Here is a 20,278-nt window from a genome sequence, read left to right as displayed (position 1 = left end):
CAGACAACTCCCAAATTTTTGTCTTGAGTCTCAATCCTACATTCCAGTCCTGAATCACTAGCTACTTGCTGAAAACCTCTAATTCAGTCTCATCAGTATCTCAAGCTTTCAAGCTTAGTTAATCCAAATACCAAGTTGTTGAGGATATCATGATACTTCTGTTCACCTGGTTTTGTAACTTTAGTCATCTCTGGCTTATTCATCCCTCACACCCTCAAAGCCCCAATTTGTGAAGTACTTTCAGTTCCACTAGAAATATACCTCTGCATCTGTCCTTTTTTCTACTCATCTGGCCAACACTGTTGTTCTTACTTTGGCTATTGCAGCATCTTCCCTAATTGTTCTTTTAGTTTTTAATCTCTCCCTCTCCTAATTCATACTTACACAGCTTTTGAAATAAACTTCCTAAAGCACAGGCCTAAACATGCTTCTCCCTTTCTCAAAAGTCTTTAATGACTTCCTGTTGCCTTAAAACACAAACTCTTGACCTTGGAATTTCAAGGCTATAACATCTGGCTCTAGGCTACCTTTCTTGGCTCATATGACATTATATGTCCTCATCAAACTGACTATTTTTATTATTCCATAGACAATTTGTTGTCCCATCTCTCCCCCCCACCCCCATACACAACTGTTATCTCCACATGCAATTTCTCCCTCCTTACCTTTGCCTGTTACACTTCTCAGATTTGTTCACGTTTCTGGTGCCCTATCCTTTTAGCCTTTTGTTCTTGTACTTTCTTCTTCCTCAAATTACTTTGCGTTTACTTTTTCATGTGCATATTGTAAATATCTCTCCAGGGGACTTGATAATCAGGACAGTCATAGTTTCATTTTTGTATTTATCTCAACACCTTCCACAGACCTTTGTTCCTAGTAGGTTCCTAAGATAATACAAATAATATTACTCTCATGTTATGAAGGAGCTTATTTTGGCAGGAGAATGAGATTTATGTAAGAGTAGTAATGAGAGGTGAAAATGAAAACATAGACTTTGAGGTCAGATGATTGAGAGGCTTGAATGCCAAACCAAGAGCTTTGACTTTCATCTTCCAACACTAATTCCAAACTCAGCATCAATAGCCTAATACCAAAGAGTATGGAATCAGTAAATCAGAGAATAAGATGGATTTCATCCTACCCTTCCTGCAGTAGCCAATTACAGGATTTGTCTCCAACACCCTACCCTTAGGCCCCCAAACTCACTCATTCTGCCTTTTTTCATGGGCTGTGCATATTCTCCACCCTTTCCCTTTCCTATTCCTTTGGGGGTAGTTATCATCTAAATGCTACACAGGAACCCTTAGCACTAGGTATATAGATGCCATCAATAAAATCTACCCCCTTTCCATTTCTGAAGATAATCTTGAAGTTTTCACAGTCTCTGCATAGTGGTTGATCTCAACACTTTGATAATGTTCAATGAATAAAAATTCTTCACCCATCCTTTTTATTGGGCAGGTCAAAATAAGTCACCAAAGATGAGTCGACCTGGATAGGTTGTAATCTGCATTAAAGATCTCATTAAGCTTCATTATATATAGTGGACTAAAAGGGGTTCACATTTGAGTTTCAGACAAAATTACCTTGTAGACAAACTTAGTTTAAACTACTCCCAGGAATGTTCCATAATTTCTTTGCTGAAAACCTTCCTATCTAGTGTCATAGGAGCAGGAGGGAATAACTCAGGGCTCCCCAGTTCTATCAGTATCCTAACTAGCAATGTTATATCACTCTCATACTCAATAACTCCAGTTATTGACTCTGGGACCAAATGTTAATTAGTTCATAATGATCACATTGCTTTAGAATTTCTGTTTTTGGTGGAAGTTTTATAATGCACATAAATATTAATAAAGTTGTACTGTGAATATTTGATAAATAAGTAATGATATACATATTGGAGATGCATGCTAGATTTGAATGTAATTTTTTAAAAACACTTATTATAATACACAGGAAAATCATTTTTGAAACAGTACCTGAGAGACAGTGGGAACTGAGGCATTTTGGCCATTTCTTCACAGGAAGGAAGGGACAGGTAAACACAAAGAGCTAGAAAGCCATGCAAATAGTCGCCCTAACCCCCACCCACAAATTAAAGAATTTAAATCCTCCTGAGCTTTTTCTTCTCTAGCTTGCTAATGTTTAATTTACTTAAAATGTGACTGGATATGAAAAAATTACTGAGGATTAGTGCATTTGAATAAAAGACTCTAGAATCTTTTGCCTATCAGAATATAAAACAATGTTATCATTAACTATTGTTTCCTTTGACTCTCTCAAGTAATTCTGGACATGGGTAGTTTTCCTGGGCCTACAGTATCTAGTTTTGCCCCTCTGTCTGATGCCAGGTTAAGGAAGAGTTTTCATGCCCTCAGTGTTCTTTGAAGTGAATTGTATTTTAACCTACCATGATTATTCAAGTGAGATTTTTCCATAGACCCTTGCCTTCTAATTCCATGTATCTGTTGACAAATCAATCTCCTTTTAAGAAAAAAAGACCAGTGGGATTAAAAATCAAGACTTTTGGCAAGTGAGTTTGTTATCTTTAGATTTCAAACTTGGAAGGGGTCACTCAAGAGTCACTGCTCAGTCTTTACAGTTGTGTGTTTTTTCAAAGCTTCCTTAGCTATGTAGTTCTTGAATGAGAAGCATGCCAAGGTCTTGGCAAGTGGGGCAATGATCATGGTCTAAATGGGTTCCCTGGAAAAGGTAAGCTCATGCTTATTTCAAGTTCCATGTTTTGTTGAATAGTACTAATGCTGATTGTTTCAAAAGACTTATCCATCATTTTAATGTATCCTAAAGAAGTTTGAGAGGGGGAGACAGATGCTTTGGATAGGCAGCATGTTTGTTTGTGTGTGTGTGTGTGTGTGTGTGTGTGTGTGTGTGTATATTTGATTCATGTCCATGAATTAATAATTCCATAAAGATTGAATGCATATCCTAGTGTGGAGCTTTTATGTGTGAAATGAAAATTATTCTCATGGCCTCTTATTGGTAAAATAAATTGATACTAATTTTTGCTGACAACCGTGGGTATTATTTTACATTCTGGGCTACCTCAGAACTTGGAAGCAAAAGACTTGGGACTTGGTTCCCAGTTCTATTGCTTGCTAATGCTATAATTTTTTTTTACAATTTTAATTAAAGATTTTATTTATTTTGAATTTTACAATTTTTCCCCCAATCTTACTTCCCTCCCCTCACCCCCACAGAAAGCAATATATCAGTTTTTACATCGTTTCCATGCTGTACATTGATCCAAATTGAGTGTGATGAGAGGGAAATCATATCCTTGAGGAAGAAACATAAAGTATAAGAGATAACAAGATCAGATATTGGTATTTTTTTCTAAATTCAAGGGAATAGTCCTTGCACTTTGTTCAAACTCCACAGCTCCTTATCTGGATACAGATGGTACTCTCCTTTGCAGACAGCCCAAAATTGCTCCCGATTGTTGCACTGATGGAATGAGCAAGTCCTTCAAGGTTGAACATCACTCCCATGTTGCTGTTAGGGTGTACAGTGTTTTTCTGGTTCTGCTCATCTCACTCAGCATCAGTTCATGCAAATCCCTCCAGGCTTCCCTGAATTCCCATCCCTCCTGGTTCCTAATAGAACAATAGTGTTCCATGACATACATATACCAGTTTGCTAAGCCATTCCCCAATTGAAGAACATTTACTTGATTTCCAATTCTTTGCCACCACAAACAGGGCTGATATGAATATTTTTGTACAAATGATGTTTTTTACCCCTTTTCATCATCTCTTCAGGGTATAGACGCAGTAGTGGTATTGCTGGATCAAAGGGTATGCATATTTTTGTTGCCCTTTGGGCACCAAATTTTTCTCCAGAAAGGTTGGATGAATTCACAGCTCCACCAACAGTGTAATAGTGTCCCAGACTTCCCCACAACCCTTCCCAATGATCGTTATCCTTTCTGGTCATATTGGCCAGTCTGAGAGATGTGAGGTGGTACCTCAGAGAAGCTTTAATTTGCATTTCTCAAATAAGTAATGATTTAGTAACTCTATAACTTTGAAAAGCTTTTTAACCTCTCTGGTTCTCAGTTTCCCCATCAAGACCATAATGTGGTGCCCACTCCCATTAGACTGAGCATCAAATGAGATAACATTTAAGTTCTTTGTAAATATACCCTACTGATTTTACTATCCATATTGCAATTACCAAATTTTTTTATGTAAGTGTGGCAACTATAGTCTGTTCTACTACATATTATTTGGAGAAGATGATTGTAAGATCTAGGCAGGATCTTCTGTTTTATCATAAAAGACTTTGTCTTACGTGTTGTCAGTAAATCTCATAATATAAAGAAAATTTAAAATTTCTTCAAAAGGAATCAGAATGGGGTTGTTTTTTTTTCCTCTACCACATTGAAAAACTGAAACCATCAGGTTTTTATCATCATTTAGACATTTAAAAAATAATCAACTTTATTCCTGCAGTTTTGATTGAACAATAAGAACAAAATGCATGCTTCTGTTCTTTAACCTGGAGTAAATTTTCTTTAAAAATCCAATTTATACTTAGCTTCTTTTTTTTTCCTTCTTGTTTTTAATAGTAGAGGATCAGTGTATGTCAACAGACCAACATCTTTCCAACATAGTCACAAAACCTGAATGTTAATTTTAACCCTGTTCACCAGAGTGAAGTATTTCATCTATCTGCTATATGATGACTGTGACCAGTTTCTATAGATTTCAAATCAATAAGAGATTGTTTGCATTTTGTGATAGATTTGGAGGACCTGTGTGTACATGTATATGTGTATGAGTCTGAATAGGAACTGGACACATGATTTCATTAGTGTGAGTGATTCTCCGTGTGGAAGCTCCTTTCAGTGGTCCAGATCACTAATTGCTGGGCAATATCTAGTATCAGAGTTCTCTGGGTGTACTGATAGCATCAGTTCAGACTTGTCCAACATCACATAGTATTAAAATGTCAGAGACAGTACTTAGACTGTCTTCATGACTCTGAGACCAGATTTCTATTCACTATATATTGTGCCCTCTAAAAAGAAAGTGAATTAAAAGTAAGTTAATGTTAAGGATATTTTCAATGATCTTTCAAATCCATGGAAATAACTTGGAAAATTTTTTTAAAAAACATTTAAGACAATAATTTGGACAGCAAAAATTGTGCCTGTTTCACTTATGCTGCTTAGTAGCTGATACTGTATTTATAAAGCATATCAAACAAAGATTCCTATGATTTCTGAGTGATATAGCCAGATCTGAAAATTATATATAACTAAAATAGACATGTATATCTCACAAAGTCAATATTTGTCCCAAGCAGGACTTGAACACATGTCTTCCTAACTTTGATGCCAGCTCTCTATCCATTCTAGGCTTCCTTTGTACATATGTGTATGTATGTATAATATGTGTTTATTTTATTTATATATATATATATATATATATATATACACATATATATATTTAGAATTACACAATTCCTAAATCTAAATGAATCATGTGATTTGTTTGCTTCTTTTACCTGTACATATGAAATCATGGATATAGCTACAAAATAAATGTTCTTAGATTTTTTTCATCCAGGTTCAATTCTGACTTCCCACCCAACTTAACATAATTTTGAATTTGGTCCATCCTAAGATTCTTTTCATTTATCTCAATGACAATCCAATGGCATATTGGTGACAAACACCAAATGAAATTTCAAAAGTTTGGAAATAAGTTATAAATGTACCTTTAGGATTGTTGGAATAATTGTTCTCATTCCCATTTGTATCTTGTTATCAGCCCTATAATAATTTCAGGCACTTCTAATTTTGATATTCCCCCTCTTTCTTTTGCTTCCTCTTTTAAAAATTCTCCTTTCAAAATGTTGAAATATTGCTATCTCATCAATACATGACTTACAAACTGATTGCTCATTCTCTGCTTTATTAACAGACAAGAGACGACTTCCTTGGACAGGTGGACGTTCCTCTTAGTCATCTCCCGGTAAGGAAATTTTAACTGACCTATGTTTTATGTGATAGAAAATAGTTTTTAACTGAGGCCCTTTGATAGTTGTCTGAATTTTAGGAAAGTATTTTTTATAATTTAGTGAGGAATGAAAGGTAGGATGGAAAAAAATCTGACAAAACCTTAATTTCATTTTAGAAAGATAAGAGAAAGCTCAACTGTAAATCAATGTTTGGCTTATCAATATCAGTTACTTCCAAAATCTCAGTTCAAATTTTTTTAACTCTACTTCTAGCCAAGTTGTTATGTGTCTCAGAGCTTTGTTCTTTATTATAGTTCCATTTTTCATTAACCTTTCCCTTGATTCCTAAGAAACTGGGGGATGAGGTAAAGTAATTTTATCCAGACTAAACAGGAAAAGAATATATCTTTATTTTTTTTTCTCTTGAGATTACTTTCTCAAAATGGAGCCTCCCTATTTTACCTCAGCATTTTCCAATTAGCAGAGATAATCACCACTGAGGGCATGGACAGAGATAGTACTACAGAAGTCACTGCTCTCTGCCTGAGAAGTAAAACAGTTGAATCTCCTAGCTTCTGAATAATGATCAGGGATAACACCCATATATTCTGTAAGAGAAAAGATTAGAAGATCTTAATGAAAAAGATGACATCTCAAATTCTAGTTTCCTTCCTCTGACCTATTCTTCATCCTACCTGTAACACAAAATGATGGGTTATTAAGAGTATAGCATGTTCAAATCCAGCCTCGGACACTTTCTAATTACCTAGCTGTGTGGCCTTGGGCAAACCACTTAACCCCATTTGCCTTGACCTAAAAAAAAAAAAAGAGTATAGCACTGAATAAAAAATCATTTCTTTGGCAGGGTGATGTCTGTTGTTACCTTTTAGAATCACCATTCACCCATCATCATCTTTATAGTGACCATCATTTGTAATGACAGGTGGGTATAGGTGAAATAGATTTTTCACTAATGAAACAGTTTCAAAACAGCAGAAAACAACTTAATTACTGGGTTGACCTAAAGTTCTCTCCAGACAGTATGTGCTGCCCAAGGAAGGCTTCTAAAACTTCTCAAAGGAATGTTATAGCAAAAACTCTTCTAAGAGATCCTGTTAAGAATGAAAGATTTCAAATATATGTTTATTTCCAAACAGCCCAGCTTGTATAAAAAATCTGAAGCTTTCAGTTTTAAGCATTCAAGGGGTATCTGCACTTTTGAATATGTTGTTGTAGAAAGACACAGACATATATCTTTTAAATAATGGCTATAAAATCAGACATCCCTTAAGAAAATGTCTCATTATTTTAAAAGCCTCATTTGTGTGGATCTATTTTATTTTATTCATTCTTTATTTTTATTTAAGGCAATGGGCTTAAGTCACTTGCCCCCAGGGTCACACAGCTAGGCAGTTATTAAAGTGTCTGAGTTTGGATTTGAACTCAGGTCCTCCTGACCCCAAGGTCTGTTCTCTATCCACTGTGCCATTTAACTGCCCTGTATCTATATTTTAAAATAGTTTAAAATATTTTAAAATAAAAAAAAATTTTGCAAGGCAGTGGAGTTAAGTGACTTGCCCAAGGTCACAGCTAGGCAATTATTAAGTGTCTGAGGTTGTCTTTGAACTCAGGTCCTCCTGTCTCCAGGACCAGTGTTCTATCTACTATGCCATCTAGCTGCCCCAAATTAAAAAAATTTAAAATAAAAAATATTTATTTTAAAATGTAATATTTATAACTGAAACTACAATGTGAGAAGTAAATATAATTGATCAAAATATGTATGGGGTGATAAGTTTGTAGACACAGAATTTTTTTTATGCATTTATTTATTATTCCAGCCACATGCAAAGATAATTTCAAACATTCATTTTTGGGGGTAATGTTTTGAGTTTCACATTTTCTTCCTTTTTCTGTTCCGTCTTCCCCTCCCTTTAATAGTTTTTTTTAATTTTTTTAGGTTTGTTTGATTTTTTTTTTTTTGCAAGGCAATGGGGGTTTAAGTGGCTTGCCCAAGGCCACACAGCTAGGTAATTATTAAATGTCTGAGGCTGGATTTGAACTCATGTACTCCTGACTCCAAGGCCAGTGCTCTATCCACTGCTCCACCTAGCCGTGCCCCTCCCCTCCCTTTAATAGTGAGTAATTATTGTAATATAGGTTATAGCTGCATCACTGTTAAATTTATTTCCATACAATCGGATTGTGAAAGAAGAATCAGAACAAAAGAAGGGAAAAACATAAAAAAATTTTTTTAATTGAAAATAATATTCTTTATTCTGTACTCAGATTCCATAGTTCTTTTTCTGGAAGTGTATGGTATTTTCCATCACAAGTCCTTTGGAATTGTCTTTGATTACTTAGAAGAGCAAGTCTATCATAGGTGATCATCACACCGAATTATGTGTGCAATATTCTTCTGGTTCTGTACACATCACTCAGCATCAGTTCCTGCAAGTCTTTCTAGGCTTTTCTGAAATTTGACTGTTCATGATTTCTTACATAACAGTACTTCTCCATTACATTCATATACCACAATTTGGGACAGGTTGGTGATGCAGTGGATAGAGTCAGGAGGACAGGAGTTTGAATCTGACCTCAGACAAATGACTCTTACTAGCTCTTGGGCAAGTCACTTAACCCTGATTTCCTCACATCCAGGGCCATCTCCAGTCATCCTGATTCACATCTGGCAACTGGATCCAGATGGTTGTGGAGGAGAAAGAGAGGCTGGTGACTTAGCATAACACACCCTTACTCAAATCCAATTCATGTTCTTGTTATGGCATCACCTCCATGATGATGCTGTGGTCTTCTTCGAATACTACAATTTGTTCAACCATTTCCCAATTGATGGGCATCCCCTCAGTTTCTAATTCTCTGACACAACAAAAAGAGCTACTATAAATATTTTTGTACATGTAGGTTTCTTCCCTTTTCTTATTATAAAGTCATAGTAATGGGATTCTGGATCAAAGGGCATGCCCAGTTTTATTGCCCTTTAAGCATAGTTCCAAATTGTTTTCCAGAAAGGCTGGATCACTTCCCAATTAGACAGAGAACTTCTTAACCTGAGCTCTATGAATTTATTAAAAAATTGTTAGCTATACTTTATTATGATTATTATCCTTGGTAATCCTAAATATTTCATTTTCTGAATTTAAGAACATTATTGCGAGAAGGGTTTCATCAGACTGGTACATGTTTCAGTGACAAACAGAAAAAATTTAGAACCTCTACTTTAAAAATCTGTGATTTTTTTCAGGGTGGATTCTTCTTTCTCCTAAGACTGATTGCAGTCTTTCCAAGCCTTAGCCCTATAGAATAGTCTTTAGCTTTAAAAAAAAAAAAGCCCTCTGGTGATGAGCTCCTTCGTGCTCAGGCTGGTTCTTGGAGGAAGGACCTCTTCAAGCCCTTTGTTTCTCCATTAAACCTGGCAAAATTTGTATCCCACTGACCTGGCCACAATGAAACACCACATTGAGACATTTAGGAAGGATTTTATAAACAAATAAAATCTCTTTGATTTGATTAGTTTATAATTAAGTGTAGGTTAATTAAGATTGTTCAATGTCTTTTTTTTTTTGACTTGTACCAATATACTGGTTCTATGCAGCTAGATTAGGTTCATGGATTTAGTTGGGGTTATTTAGCATTCAATTAACCAGCATTTATTAATTGCCTGTACATAGCAGTGCTGTGTGTTGGAAATATGAAGACAAAAGCAAAAAAAGTCAGGCCCTCCTTCAAAGGTTTTAAATTCTAATGCAAAAGACAACATCTATATAAGTAATTATACACAAGACATACAGATCAAATATCAAATATACCCTTAAAGCAGAAGGCACTAGAAGAGAGGTTTTTAACCTGGTGGGGAGTCTGTGAACCTTTAACTTTTTTTATCTTTTTAGTAACTATTTTAGCATAATTATTTTAAAAATATTCTTAAGTACATTATTTTTCTATTTAAATATTATTCTGAATAGTCATTTATAGGACTCTACCAGATTGCCAAAGCAATCTATGACACAAAGAAGGTGTAATAAAAGATAGAAAGAACAGGAAAGTTCTATGAGGAGGAGATGTAAGTAGAGAACATCTTTTGTTAGGAACATTAAATTAGGAGTGGGAGGTGTCAGAAGAAGTTGCTACTAGGGACAAGAGAGAGATATAGAAATATGGTTTCAGGAAAAGAAGACACTAAACTTCTACTTATTAAGGAATGTTTGATGGTCTAAGTTGCTAGGAAAATGTAGTCCCTGGCAGAGACATTTAAATTCTAAATTAGGATAGTGTACATTCAACTCAATTCAAATCTCTGCCCTTTTTGGAAAAGTGTAATAATCTGAAAGAAGGAAAAACACTTAATACCTCAAATTTATCACCTTTCTATTACTTATTTTTATTTTACCCTGTCCCCTTTCTATAGCTTTGATCTTCACTTCTGATATGTAGAACCATTCAGATGAGTACATATGGTTGAGGTGATCATTTTATTCTTAATTTTTTTATATATACTGAATGTACATTAATGTTTGTGAATTCTGTTTCATTTAGCTAATAAACTATCCATGGCTTATCTCTGAGCTAAGTGATTCACTGTGATGGAAAAGTATCCATCTTTTCTCAGCACCTTTTATCTGTGTCCATATGGAGTCTTCCAAAGTACTTATACTTTGTCCATTTGGCTAACTCAACACACCCTTTTATTTGTGACATAGCCTTTTGTATGACATTTCTATCAAGTTGACAACTATTGACACTTTTAAAAGAATAAATTACTTCAAGAAAGATTGACTTTTAACTTTTTCTTGCACAATAAAAGATCTTTTCTCTTCCCTCTCCTCCATGAGTAATCCTTGATCACAATAAGTGACTTAAAGCAATCTATAAATAACAGATCAAAGTTCAATAGTAGGAATTAACTTTATTAATTAAAAAATTCCATTTTGTATTTGTAAAAAGAAGCTAAGGTTTCAAATCATTCCCCTTTCACAAGTAGTCAAGTAGTATATTTTTCTTTCCCTTGAGCAGACACCAAAATAATCTCTCATAAAAATTCTAGTAGACCATTGGCAGAGTTAGCACTGGGTGTCAGCATTTGTAATGTAAAACTATATTTTGCCATTCTTTATAATGAAACTTTCATGTTGAACCATTTCAGAAATACAAATTGGCCAAGGAGTCCCCATGTCTTATTGGATTCACTTGGGAGCAGATTCTTTTGTGGAAGAATGCTGAATAGTAAACACTGGCATCTCTTAGTGGGCTTTAGTCCCCTATGCTAATCACTTGGGACCTGGGACTAACACTCTGTTAGTCCTTACATACCATTACTTGAGATTCCATTCTGGCATTCTACCAATAGATGAAAATGAATTGAAATCTGAAGTGTTACCTATTCATGATCTAAGCTCTAGTGTTCTGGGGGGGAAAAGACTCACCCAAATGGAAAATTACTCTAGCTATTCCTTAAATAGCAATAATATAGAGTGGAAATTGGAGGTGATTTTTTAAATTTAATAATAATTTAATTTATTAATAAATTTAAGACATTAGAGTTTCCAAGTGCTGGCAAAAGCAGAGGATAAACTTAGAGATATGAGGGGTCTGCACAGTCATAAGGCACAACCTCCTTTAACAGATGAGGAAACTGGCATGTTCTAGAGAGGTTAAGGTACTTGCCCAAGGTCATTTAAGTAATAAGTAGAAGAACTAGAATCTTGAAGTAGAACTCAGGTCTGTTCCTCTGCACAAATTTAATTTTTTTCAACTTTACTAAGCAGTCTTCCCTCACTGAAATCCTATCATGCCCTTGCCCTGGAGTCAGGAGGACCTGCATTCAAATTCAGCCTAATTGGCTAGCTGTGTGACCTTGGGCAAGTCAATTAACTCCATTGCCTTAAATAAAAATTTTACAAAATAAAGAAATCCTATCATGCCTGAAATAGGTCCCATCTTTCTCTTTATTTTATTTTTCCTCAAATTCACTTCTTTTCATTATGCTTGTTGTTTTATTTATTGAAAGATGGACAGATATGACCACTTAGGTCTTATAAAAACAAGAGATACAAATTAGAATTTAGTTTTTAAAATCTTGACCTTTTATTCTCCACTCCAATGAGATGTATTTTTTTCAAAATGTCTTTTGGGGTGGGAGTTGGTGGTGATGGAGTTATGTTAGTGAACCACTTGAGTTTCAAAATCAAAGTTGTATGTAGGGTAGATAGAAAAGAACATGGAAAATGGAAGGTTGGCATTTACAACAACAAGCAAAAAGTGAGGACTAGACAGAGGTGGAAGCACATAAGTAGGCTGAGGTCTAAACCAGCTTTGTTACTGTATGTTATGTCTGGGACGCCCAAACATACCCCAAGGTTGATGAGGCCTCAGAATCTCAGTTGCCATATCAAAAATACAACACTTGGCTGTCTCGAGTGGTCTTTTTGCCAGAAAACTGACCCCTCCAGCCAGCAAGCATGGCCACAGTACACAGGACAGAACCCCACAGAGACGGAAATAAACACAGCATGTTAGACTTAGATACGATGACTAAAGTATAGTAGATTTAGTGCCAACTGCAGTTTTTAACTGTAGTGGGCAGTCCTCAGGCTTAACAGAGTCCTTTTGGCACTCTTAACACCTTCTTAAGGTTCATTGTACCATTAGAGATATTCAGAGAAGTGATTGATGTTACCAGGAGAGAGAGAGATACAAAGAATTCTCCAAGCTCTTGGCAAGTCAGACTCACCCTTCTGGTATCCCAGAGTCTACCTGGGTCTGAATCACTATACAACAAATCATTATACAACAAACTGAAATCGGCTGCAAAGGTTTTTGGCCAGGCTATTAAACTGTCAGCAATGAGTACCTTTTTCTTGTTCTTCAAACATCCTCACCATATACTGCCAATCATGGCAGTACAGCATAGTTTGGGTAGAAGAGGCTTCATGTTCTTCTTACCATGGTGCTAACCTAGCTCACAGCTCCAAATTTTGTCATTATCCCCTGGCCAGTGTGCTAAAGTGAATGACCCTAAATTGTATGTCATTTGATCTCCTCTGGCCTTAGTTGCCTGGGAGGAAATGAGAGAATTGATCTTTGTAATCTCTAGGATCTTTTCCAGTTTTATAATCCTGTTATGCTATTATAGGCTACTATTGTTCAGCTCTTCCACAGAATTAATTTAAAGAAGCAGGAGGAATTTAGTATTTGGTTGCATATTATGTTCTAATTAGGTTTGAGCAGAGTATGGTAGAGAGGTTAATCTAATAAATAAGTTGATTATTTGTATTTCTTGTTTTGTACACTAGCTCCTTATATATTTCTGATTTTTTTTTGACTCGAGTTGTTTCCTTTTATTATTGGAGGGACCTCTATGAAAGTCTATTTTTTTTACTGTTTCTTCATGGGTTATGGGTGATTCTTGCTTCTCAGATGTTATCTATTCCCATTGAGTATAGCATCTAAATAGTTGAACTGAAAAATCTTTGTGTATAGATCTAGTGATAAACTGTTATTAAAGAAAAAGACTAACTCTATGAAGACTATACAAAACTACCAAAAGATGCCTACTGCATCATATTTTCTGTTGGTTACAGTGATTCATGAAACCATTTTTTCTTGGGTGTGTTGACATTGCAATCTGTTTAGATTTGAGTATTAGAAAGATTATTTTCCTAGCTGCATGGTAGATGAATATGAGCTGAGGGATATTGGAAACAGGGAAAGAACTAGTTAGAAGGCAATTATAATAATCTAAGGCAAAATGTGATGAGCAGCTGAACTAAAATGGAAGTAATATAAATGAGAGGTGTTGTAAGTTAGGGACAGATTCAAGATTATGAAGATATAGTTTGGCAATTGTCTTGATATTAGGTATGAGGGAGAGGGATAATACTTTAAGGTTTAGAGCCTGAGTAGTATTATTGTCATCAGTAAAAATTGGGAAATTGGAAGTTACCCAAAGTAGTTTTAATTGAAGCTAGGCATGACAGTTTGCTATTGGCCATTAAAATGCTAAAGTTAATCAGCTATATTATATTGAGATCTGTATCCTATAAATTGCAGCTGACAGTTTATATACCAAAATTTAGTCATTGTGTCCTTGTCCAATTTCTACTGTTGCAATTAGTGTTAGAACCTCAGGTGATGTCACTGGTGCTATAATAGATCTACCATGTCCGGAAACCAACTACATTTATACATTTCCTATGTTTTATTTTTTTTTAAGGTTTTTGCAAGGCAATAGAGTTAAGTGGCTTGCCCAAGACCACACCGCTAAGTGTGAGGCCGGATTTGAACTCAGGTACTCCTGACTCCAGGGCCTATGCACTGTGCCACCTAGTTGCCCCCTATTCCCTATGTTTTATAATGGGAAGATTCAGGATCTAATTTAATACCTCAAAAATACAAAGACTATCAATTTTCAAATCAGTTTGCTTCTCATCCCTACAGACTGAAGACCCAACCATGGAACGACCCTATACATTTAAGGATTTCCTCCTACGACCAAGAAGGTAAGGGCTAATTTTTGTTGTTTTACATGTAGGCAGATTTCAGTTTATTGAAATTTTACATATATTCCACAAATAGTACAGTTGTGCTAAAACCTTTGTTAACTTTTCTTGTTTTCCCTGTTACCTAGTCACAAATCCCGGGTAAAAGGCTTCTTACGATTGAAAATGGCATATATGCCAAAGAATGGAGGACAAGATGAAGAAAATAATGATCAAAGAGAAGATTTAGAGGTAAGTCCCTTTGCTTTATGTTTTCTCTTTTGTTGTATAAAATAATAAAATTGCTAAAGTGAATTTAAGGTTTCTTCAGAGTGCCTCATTTCAGAAATATGAACAAATGTGTTGGCACTCATCTGTTTTAGAAGTAACTGGCTATGTTGTCAGATGTAGTAATGAGGATATATTATGGTTCATTGAATATTATGGTTCATTTCTAATGCTGTTCTAACAAAGACAAGAAGAATTGTTACATATAGAAAGACTGAAGAAATTTGAGAATTGTCTGCATCTGCAAGATTTTCTACTGTTTTCATACGTTACCACATTATAGCATAATAGATTCAATGCTGAACTTGGAATCAGGAAAATGCAAATTCACTCTGCCAGCTTCATTCTCATCATCTGTAAAATGAAGATGACAGCTAGTTCACAGGTTGTTGCCAAGATCAAGATAATACATATGTTGTTGTTATTCTTCAGTTCAATTTTGTCTGTCACTTAGTGACCCCACTTGGGGTTTTTTGGGCAAAGATATAGTAGTGATTTGCCATTTCCTTCTCCACCTCATTTTATAGATGAAGAAAATGAGGCAAACAGGGTTAAATGACTTGCCCAGGATCACGCCTCCATTTAGTATGTGAGGCCAGAAGATAAGTCTTCTTTATTCCAGTCCTGGTACTCCTTCCATTGAGCCACCTGGTGGCCCATATAATACACATAAATTACTTTTAAGACCTTCAAGTTCCATATAAATGCTAGTTTTTGTTATTGCATATAAAGCAAAGATAAAAATCATGCCTGACTAATCACTAAATCTTTAGTTTAGACAATGCCTCTTTGAACATCAGAGTTTAAAATGTTGTAGTTTAAATCAGTTATCTGTCCCAGTGAGATCACTAAAATTTTTGTGACAAGCAAAATTTATCAGATATTATTACTCTTTGATCACTAATAATAATTATAAAATAGCTTACATTTAGAGAATTGTTTTTAATTTCAAAGCACTTTGTTATATGATCTCATTAGTCCCTTCTCATTGTATTATTTGAAAGAAGTAAAATGTGATTTTTGAATATGATTTTTTAAAAACTCAAATAGTCTTTCATTTAATAAAGCAGAGTTAGCTTCTAAATTTTAATTTGTTACCATGAACTAGTGAATAGTTTTTCATATTTAGAATTTCATTCTTTGTTTTTTAAGATAGTATTTACCCATATTTTGTTTCTTCCCACCCCTATAAGGGATCTGGAAAGCTATCCTATTCATTTACTTCCATCATGTCTCAAAGATTTATCCCTTTTAAAATCCCTTCTAGCCTTTGGGATTCATTCAGAGTGACTAGAACCATTAGAAAGTCTCTCCCAAGTTTCTTTTTCTTTTGGCATCCACATGTGAGAATACATTAGATGACCTTTCCCTTGAAATAACCATTTTGGAATTAATTGTCCTGATAAATTTTTCTTTTCTTTTTTGGGAGGAAGGGGAGAAGGAAGAGATTTGGAATAGGGTGGCTCTTCCAAAGCCTTCCCATTTTCCACTTGGAGCATTTACCTTTGTCTGTGCTTTTACATCTTGAAAAATTCTGTTTTGTTAAGCAAGTATTCCTCTGCTTCTGACAGTGGATGTTAATCAAGGCCTAACTATCACTTGATCTCCATTTGTGTGCAGCTGTTGCATTATGTGAATAATGAGTTCTGGGCATGTTAACAGACCCCGCAGACTAAAAAGCCAAATTTGGGGCAATATTTCACTCACAAACTTTCATCTCAATAAGTAGTATAGAAGGAGAAAAATGAACAAGTGGGTGGTAGACAACTTGGAATTTCAAGACACCATAAGCATGTCAGCATATTTCCATTTATTATTTTAAATCCAGAAATTTTTTACACTCTCCTACTTGTCTGATGGCAATAACCAGCATATTAATAATTTTACAGTGATTTTACTCTGGAATATTTGGAAAGGAATACTTAACGCTGAAAATATGTATTATAAAACGTAATTTTAGCTTTAATGCAAGGCAGCCTGATGGTATGGTGGCTGTGTCTCCAGAATAAAAGGAGGCAAACATCAGTTTCCATCTATATCTGATCCAGTGATGAAACCAATGGCAAGGAGCTGGGGGGGAAGGAGAAGAATTCCACCTCCCTATAAAACCAATCATGAGTGGAGTAACTCCTTACCTCAGAAAAAAGAATATATTTTTTTAGATTTTTGCAAGGCAATGGGGTTAAGTGGCTTGCCCAAGGTCACACAGCTAGGTAATTATTAAGTGTCTGAGGTAAGATTTGAACTCAGGTACTCCTGACCCGAGGGCTGGTGCTCTATCTGCTGTGCCACCTGTCCACCCCCAAAAAAGAATATTTAGCCTGGAACTTTATCTGTTCCTGGTCTTAACATAGATACCTTTTAACCTACAATAAAATTTCAGCCAAATTATTGATTTACAAAATTTGGAATTTTGTTCATCATTTCATTCATCATTTAAAGATATAAGCTGTGGTCATACTCTTATTCCTCCCCCATTTGGCTGAATGAGGTGGGAAAAGTCATAGTTCTTTTCTAAGACTACACTTTTTTTTTGTAGGCAATCAGGGTTTAGTGAATCGCCCAGTAAATATCTGAAGTTAGATTTGAGCTCAGTTCCTCCTAACTTATAGCCAGGGCTCTATCCATTGTGTCACCTAACTGCTCCTGTTCTTTTCTTTAAAATAAAGAAAATAATTGCTATAGATCCTTTCAGCTATAAAATTGCTACAGCTTTGTTTCATAATTTCAACTAGGTTCTTACTTCAATAAGACAAGTCTTACTGAAGGATTTATTATCTGATTCATTGAAGGAACTTCATACATTCTCCATCTCTTCTCAATACCTCCTAATCAAACTACCCTTCATTATTTCAGCAAATGGCTTCAGTTGGGGGGGGGGGATTAAGATGTCACAGCAACCCCATCTGTACACACTCTTGATTATCATTCCATTCCATCTTCTCTAACAGATTGCCCCCCTCTATCATTCTCACACTCTCACTCAATTTTTAAAATTTTTTTTAAGTGTTTTGGGTTTTGTTTTGTTTTTTTATTTGCAAGGCAATGGGGTTAAGTGGCTTGCCCAAGGCCACACAGCTAGGTAACTATTAAGTGTCTGAAGTCAGATTTGAACTCAGGCACTCCTGACTCCAGGGCCAGTGCTCTATACTGCGCCACCTAGCCTCCCCTCTCAATCATTTTTTAATCTTTCTCTGCTTTCTGTTTTTGTCTTTAAAAGCACTTACTTGTTCCTTCCATTCCTGTTAATTTCCATCCTAATCTCTTATCCTTCTTTCCTAAACTCCTTGAGGGATACATCTACTGTAGATCTCTTTACTTCTCTGACTTCTAAACTCTCCACAATATGATTTCTGGATTCATCATAATTTAGCCAAAATTGGCCAATACAAAATTGCCAGTGTTCTCTTGTCAATAAAATGTGCTTTTCCTTCATCCTCATCTTTCATGATCTGTCTTCAGTATATGATTGATCAACCTCTTCTGAAAACTCAAACCTTTTGAAGTTTGGATAACTCTACTTTTACCCAACTGACCGTTCTTTCTCAGTCTCTTTTGAGGGATTGTCATCCAAGTCTTGTCCATTTACCATGAGATTCTGCTAGGGATTTATTTATAGTCCTCCTCTCTTCTCCCTCTGAATTTGTTTATCTCATCATCACTTTTCTATTCAGATGACTCCCAAATCTACATCTATCTCCTATATCATAAATTGCCTTTTGTACATTTCAAACTAGGTTCCCCAAAGGCATCACAAAGTCAACTTACCCAAAGAGAATTCAAGCGGGGCGGCTAGGTGGCGCAGTGGATAGAGCACCGGCCCTGGAGTCAGGAGCGCCTGGGTTCAAATCTGGTCTCACACACTTAATAATTACCTAGCTGTGTGGCCTTGGGCAAGCCACTTAAGCCTGTTTGCCTTGCAAAAAAAGCCTTAAAAAAAAACCAAAGAGAACTCAATATTTTCACCATCAAACCCTCCCCTCTTCTGAAATTCTCCATTATTATTGTATGCTTTGCCATCTTATGACTTGCTCAGGCTCTTAATTTCAGTGTCACCCTTGATTCACTCTAAATCACCCTTCCTATCCAGTCTGTTACCAAGTCTTGTCATTTTTGCCTTAACACCAACTTCCATAAATGTAGACCTTTCTTTATGATCACACAACTACCCTAGTGCAGACCCTCCTATTTGGACTACTGAATTAATCTTCTAATAGTTGTCCTGTCACAAGCTTTTCCCTTCTCTAGTTCACATGCCAATTAGCCACCAAGGTGATTTTTTTTAACTGTCTGTCTTGACTGTCATCCTCTCTGATCAAGTAGCTAGATGATTTAGTGAAGGGAGTGCTCAGCCTAGAGTCAGGAAGTCCTGAGTCTTCATTTAACTAGCTGTGTGGCCCTAGGCAGGTCATTTAATCTCTTGCTTACCTCAGTTTTCCCAAACTATAAAATAACAGCCCTTATGTATTTGACAATCAAATGAGATTATATTTGTAAAGCCCTATACTCACTCTCTTTCTTCCTCCTGTTCAATAAACTCCTATTACCTCAAAAAGGTTCAGTATAAAATGTTCAACTTTGCATTTCAAACCCTTTACCTCCTGACTTTTTCCTATCATTTCAGTGTTCTTACACTTTATTACTCTCCAGTAACATTTTTATTTTTCTTCGCATAGAACACTCCATTTCTTGTCTCCATCTTTTCAGTGTCTGACTCCAAATCTGGAATGCTCTTCCTTCCCACCACAACCTCCTATTTTCCCTGATTTCACTGAAGACTGGGTTCATGACCCACCTGCTATAGCAGGTCTATTCTCATCTTCTTCACAGCTAATCCCCTCCCTTTGAATTATCATCCCCTTATACCACATATTTTGTTTGTACACAGTTATTTATTTGTTATTAAATACGAGTTCATGTGAGGGCAGGACCCATGGTTTTCCTTTTCTTTACATAGTACCTCATACCTAGTAAACATTTAATAAAAGCCTGTTTACTGGCTGATTGTTCTTCATAGCCTCTTTAAAATTAGATCTTGTATAAAAATACCAGGTATTATTTTTAGACAGTAGGCGTAATTGGGGATTGTGCGTGTGTGTGTGTGTGTGTGTGTGTGTGTGTGTGTGTGTGTGTGTAAACTTTCTTATCCTAGAAGAAAAAAATATTAACCTTTTAATTGCCCATTCAACTTTATTTTACAGCATGGGTGGGAAGTTGTTGATTCCAATGACTCCGCTTCTCAACACCAGGAAGAACTTCCTCCACCTCCCCTTCCACCTGGGTGGGAAGAGAAAGTTGACAACTTAGGCAGAACCTACTATGTCAACCACAACAACAGGACTACCCAGTGGCACCGACCCAGTTTAATGTAAGTTCTCTATGGGTTAAAGAAGCTACCATTGTTTTGGGCAGAATTTGAACTACACATGAGAACAAGGCTAGAAATTCAAGTCCAAAATCAAAGAATTAAACAAGTCTTCACTGCCAATTTTTGCCAATTTTAA

At 35.7% G+C, this 20,278-nt stretch overlaps 1 protein-coding gene across 10 annotated transcripts in view; it reads left to right on the top strand.

The window, feature by feature from the left end:
• NEDD4L (NEDD4 like E3 ubiquitin protein ligase) overlaps positions 1–20,278 on the top strand; it is a 448,524-nt gene that overhangs the window by 330,313 nt on the left and 97,933 nt on the right. For all 10 annotated transcript variants that reach the window (XM_074207342.1, XM_074207347.1, XM_074207343.1 and 7 more), the window contains 4 exons: positions 5,952–6,002; positions 14,446–14,507; positions 14,636–14,738; positions 19,976–20,142. In XM_074207342.1, coding sequence (XP_074063443.1) covers positions 5,952–6,002; positions 14,446–14,507; positions 14,636–14,738; positions 19,976–20,142 — 383 coding nt within the window. The remainder of the gene's footprint in view (positions 1–5,951; positions 6,003–14,445; positions 14,508–14,635; positions 14,739–19,975; positions 20,143–20,278) is intronic.

This window comes from Macrotis lagotis, chromosome X (genome assembly GCF_037893015.1).
Source record: "Macrotis lagotis isolate mMagLag1 chromosome X, bilby.v1.9.chrom.fasta, whole genome shotgun sequence".
Lineage (NCBI taxonomy): Eukaryota > Metazoa > Chordata > Mammalia > Peramelemorphia > Peramelidae > Macrotis > Macrotis lagotis.
This window is presented reverse-complemented; position numbering and strand designations above follow the sequence as displayed.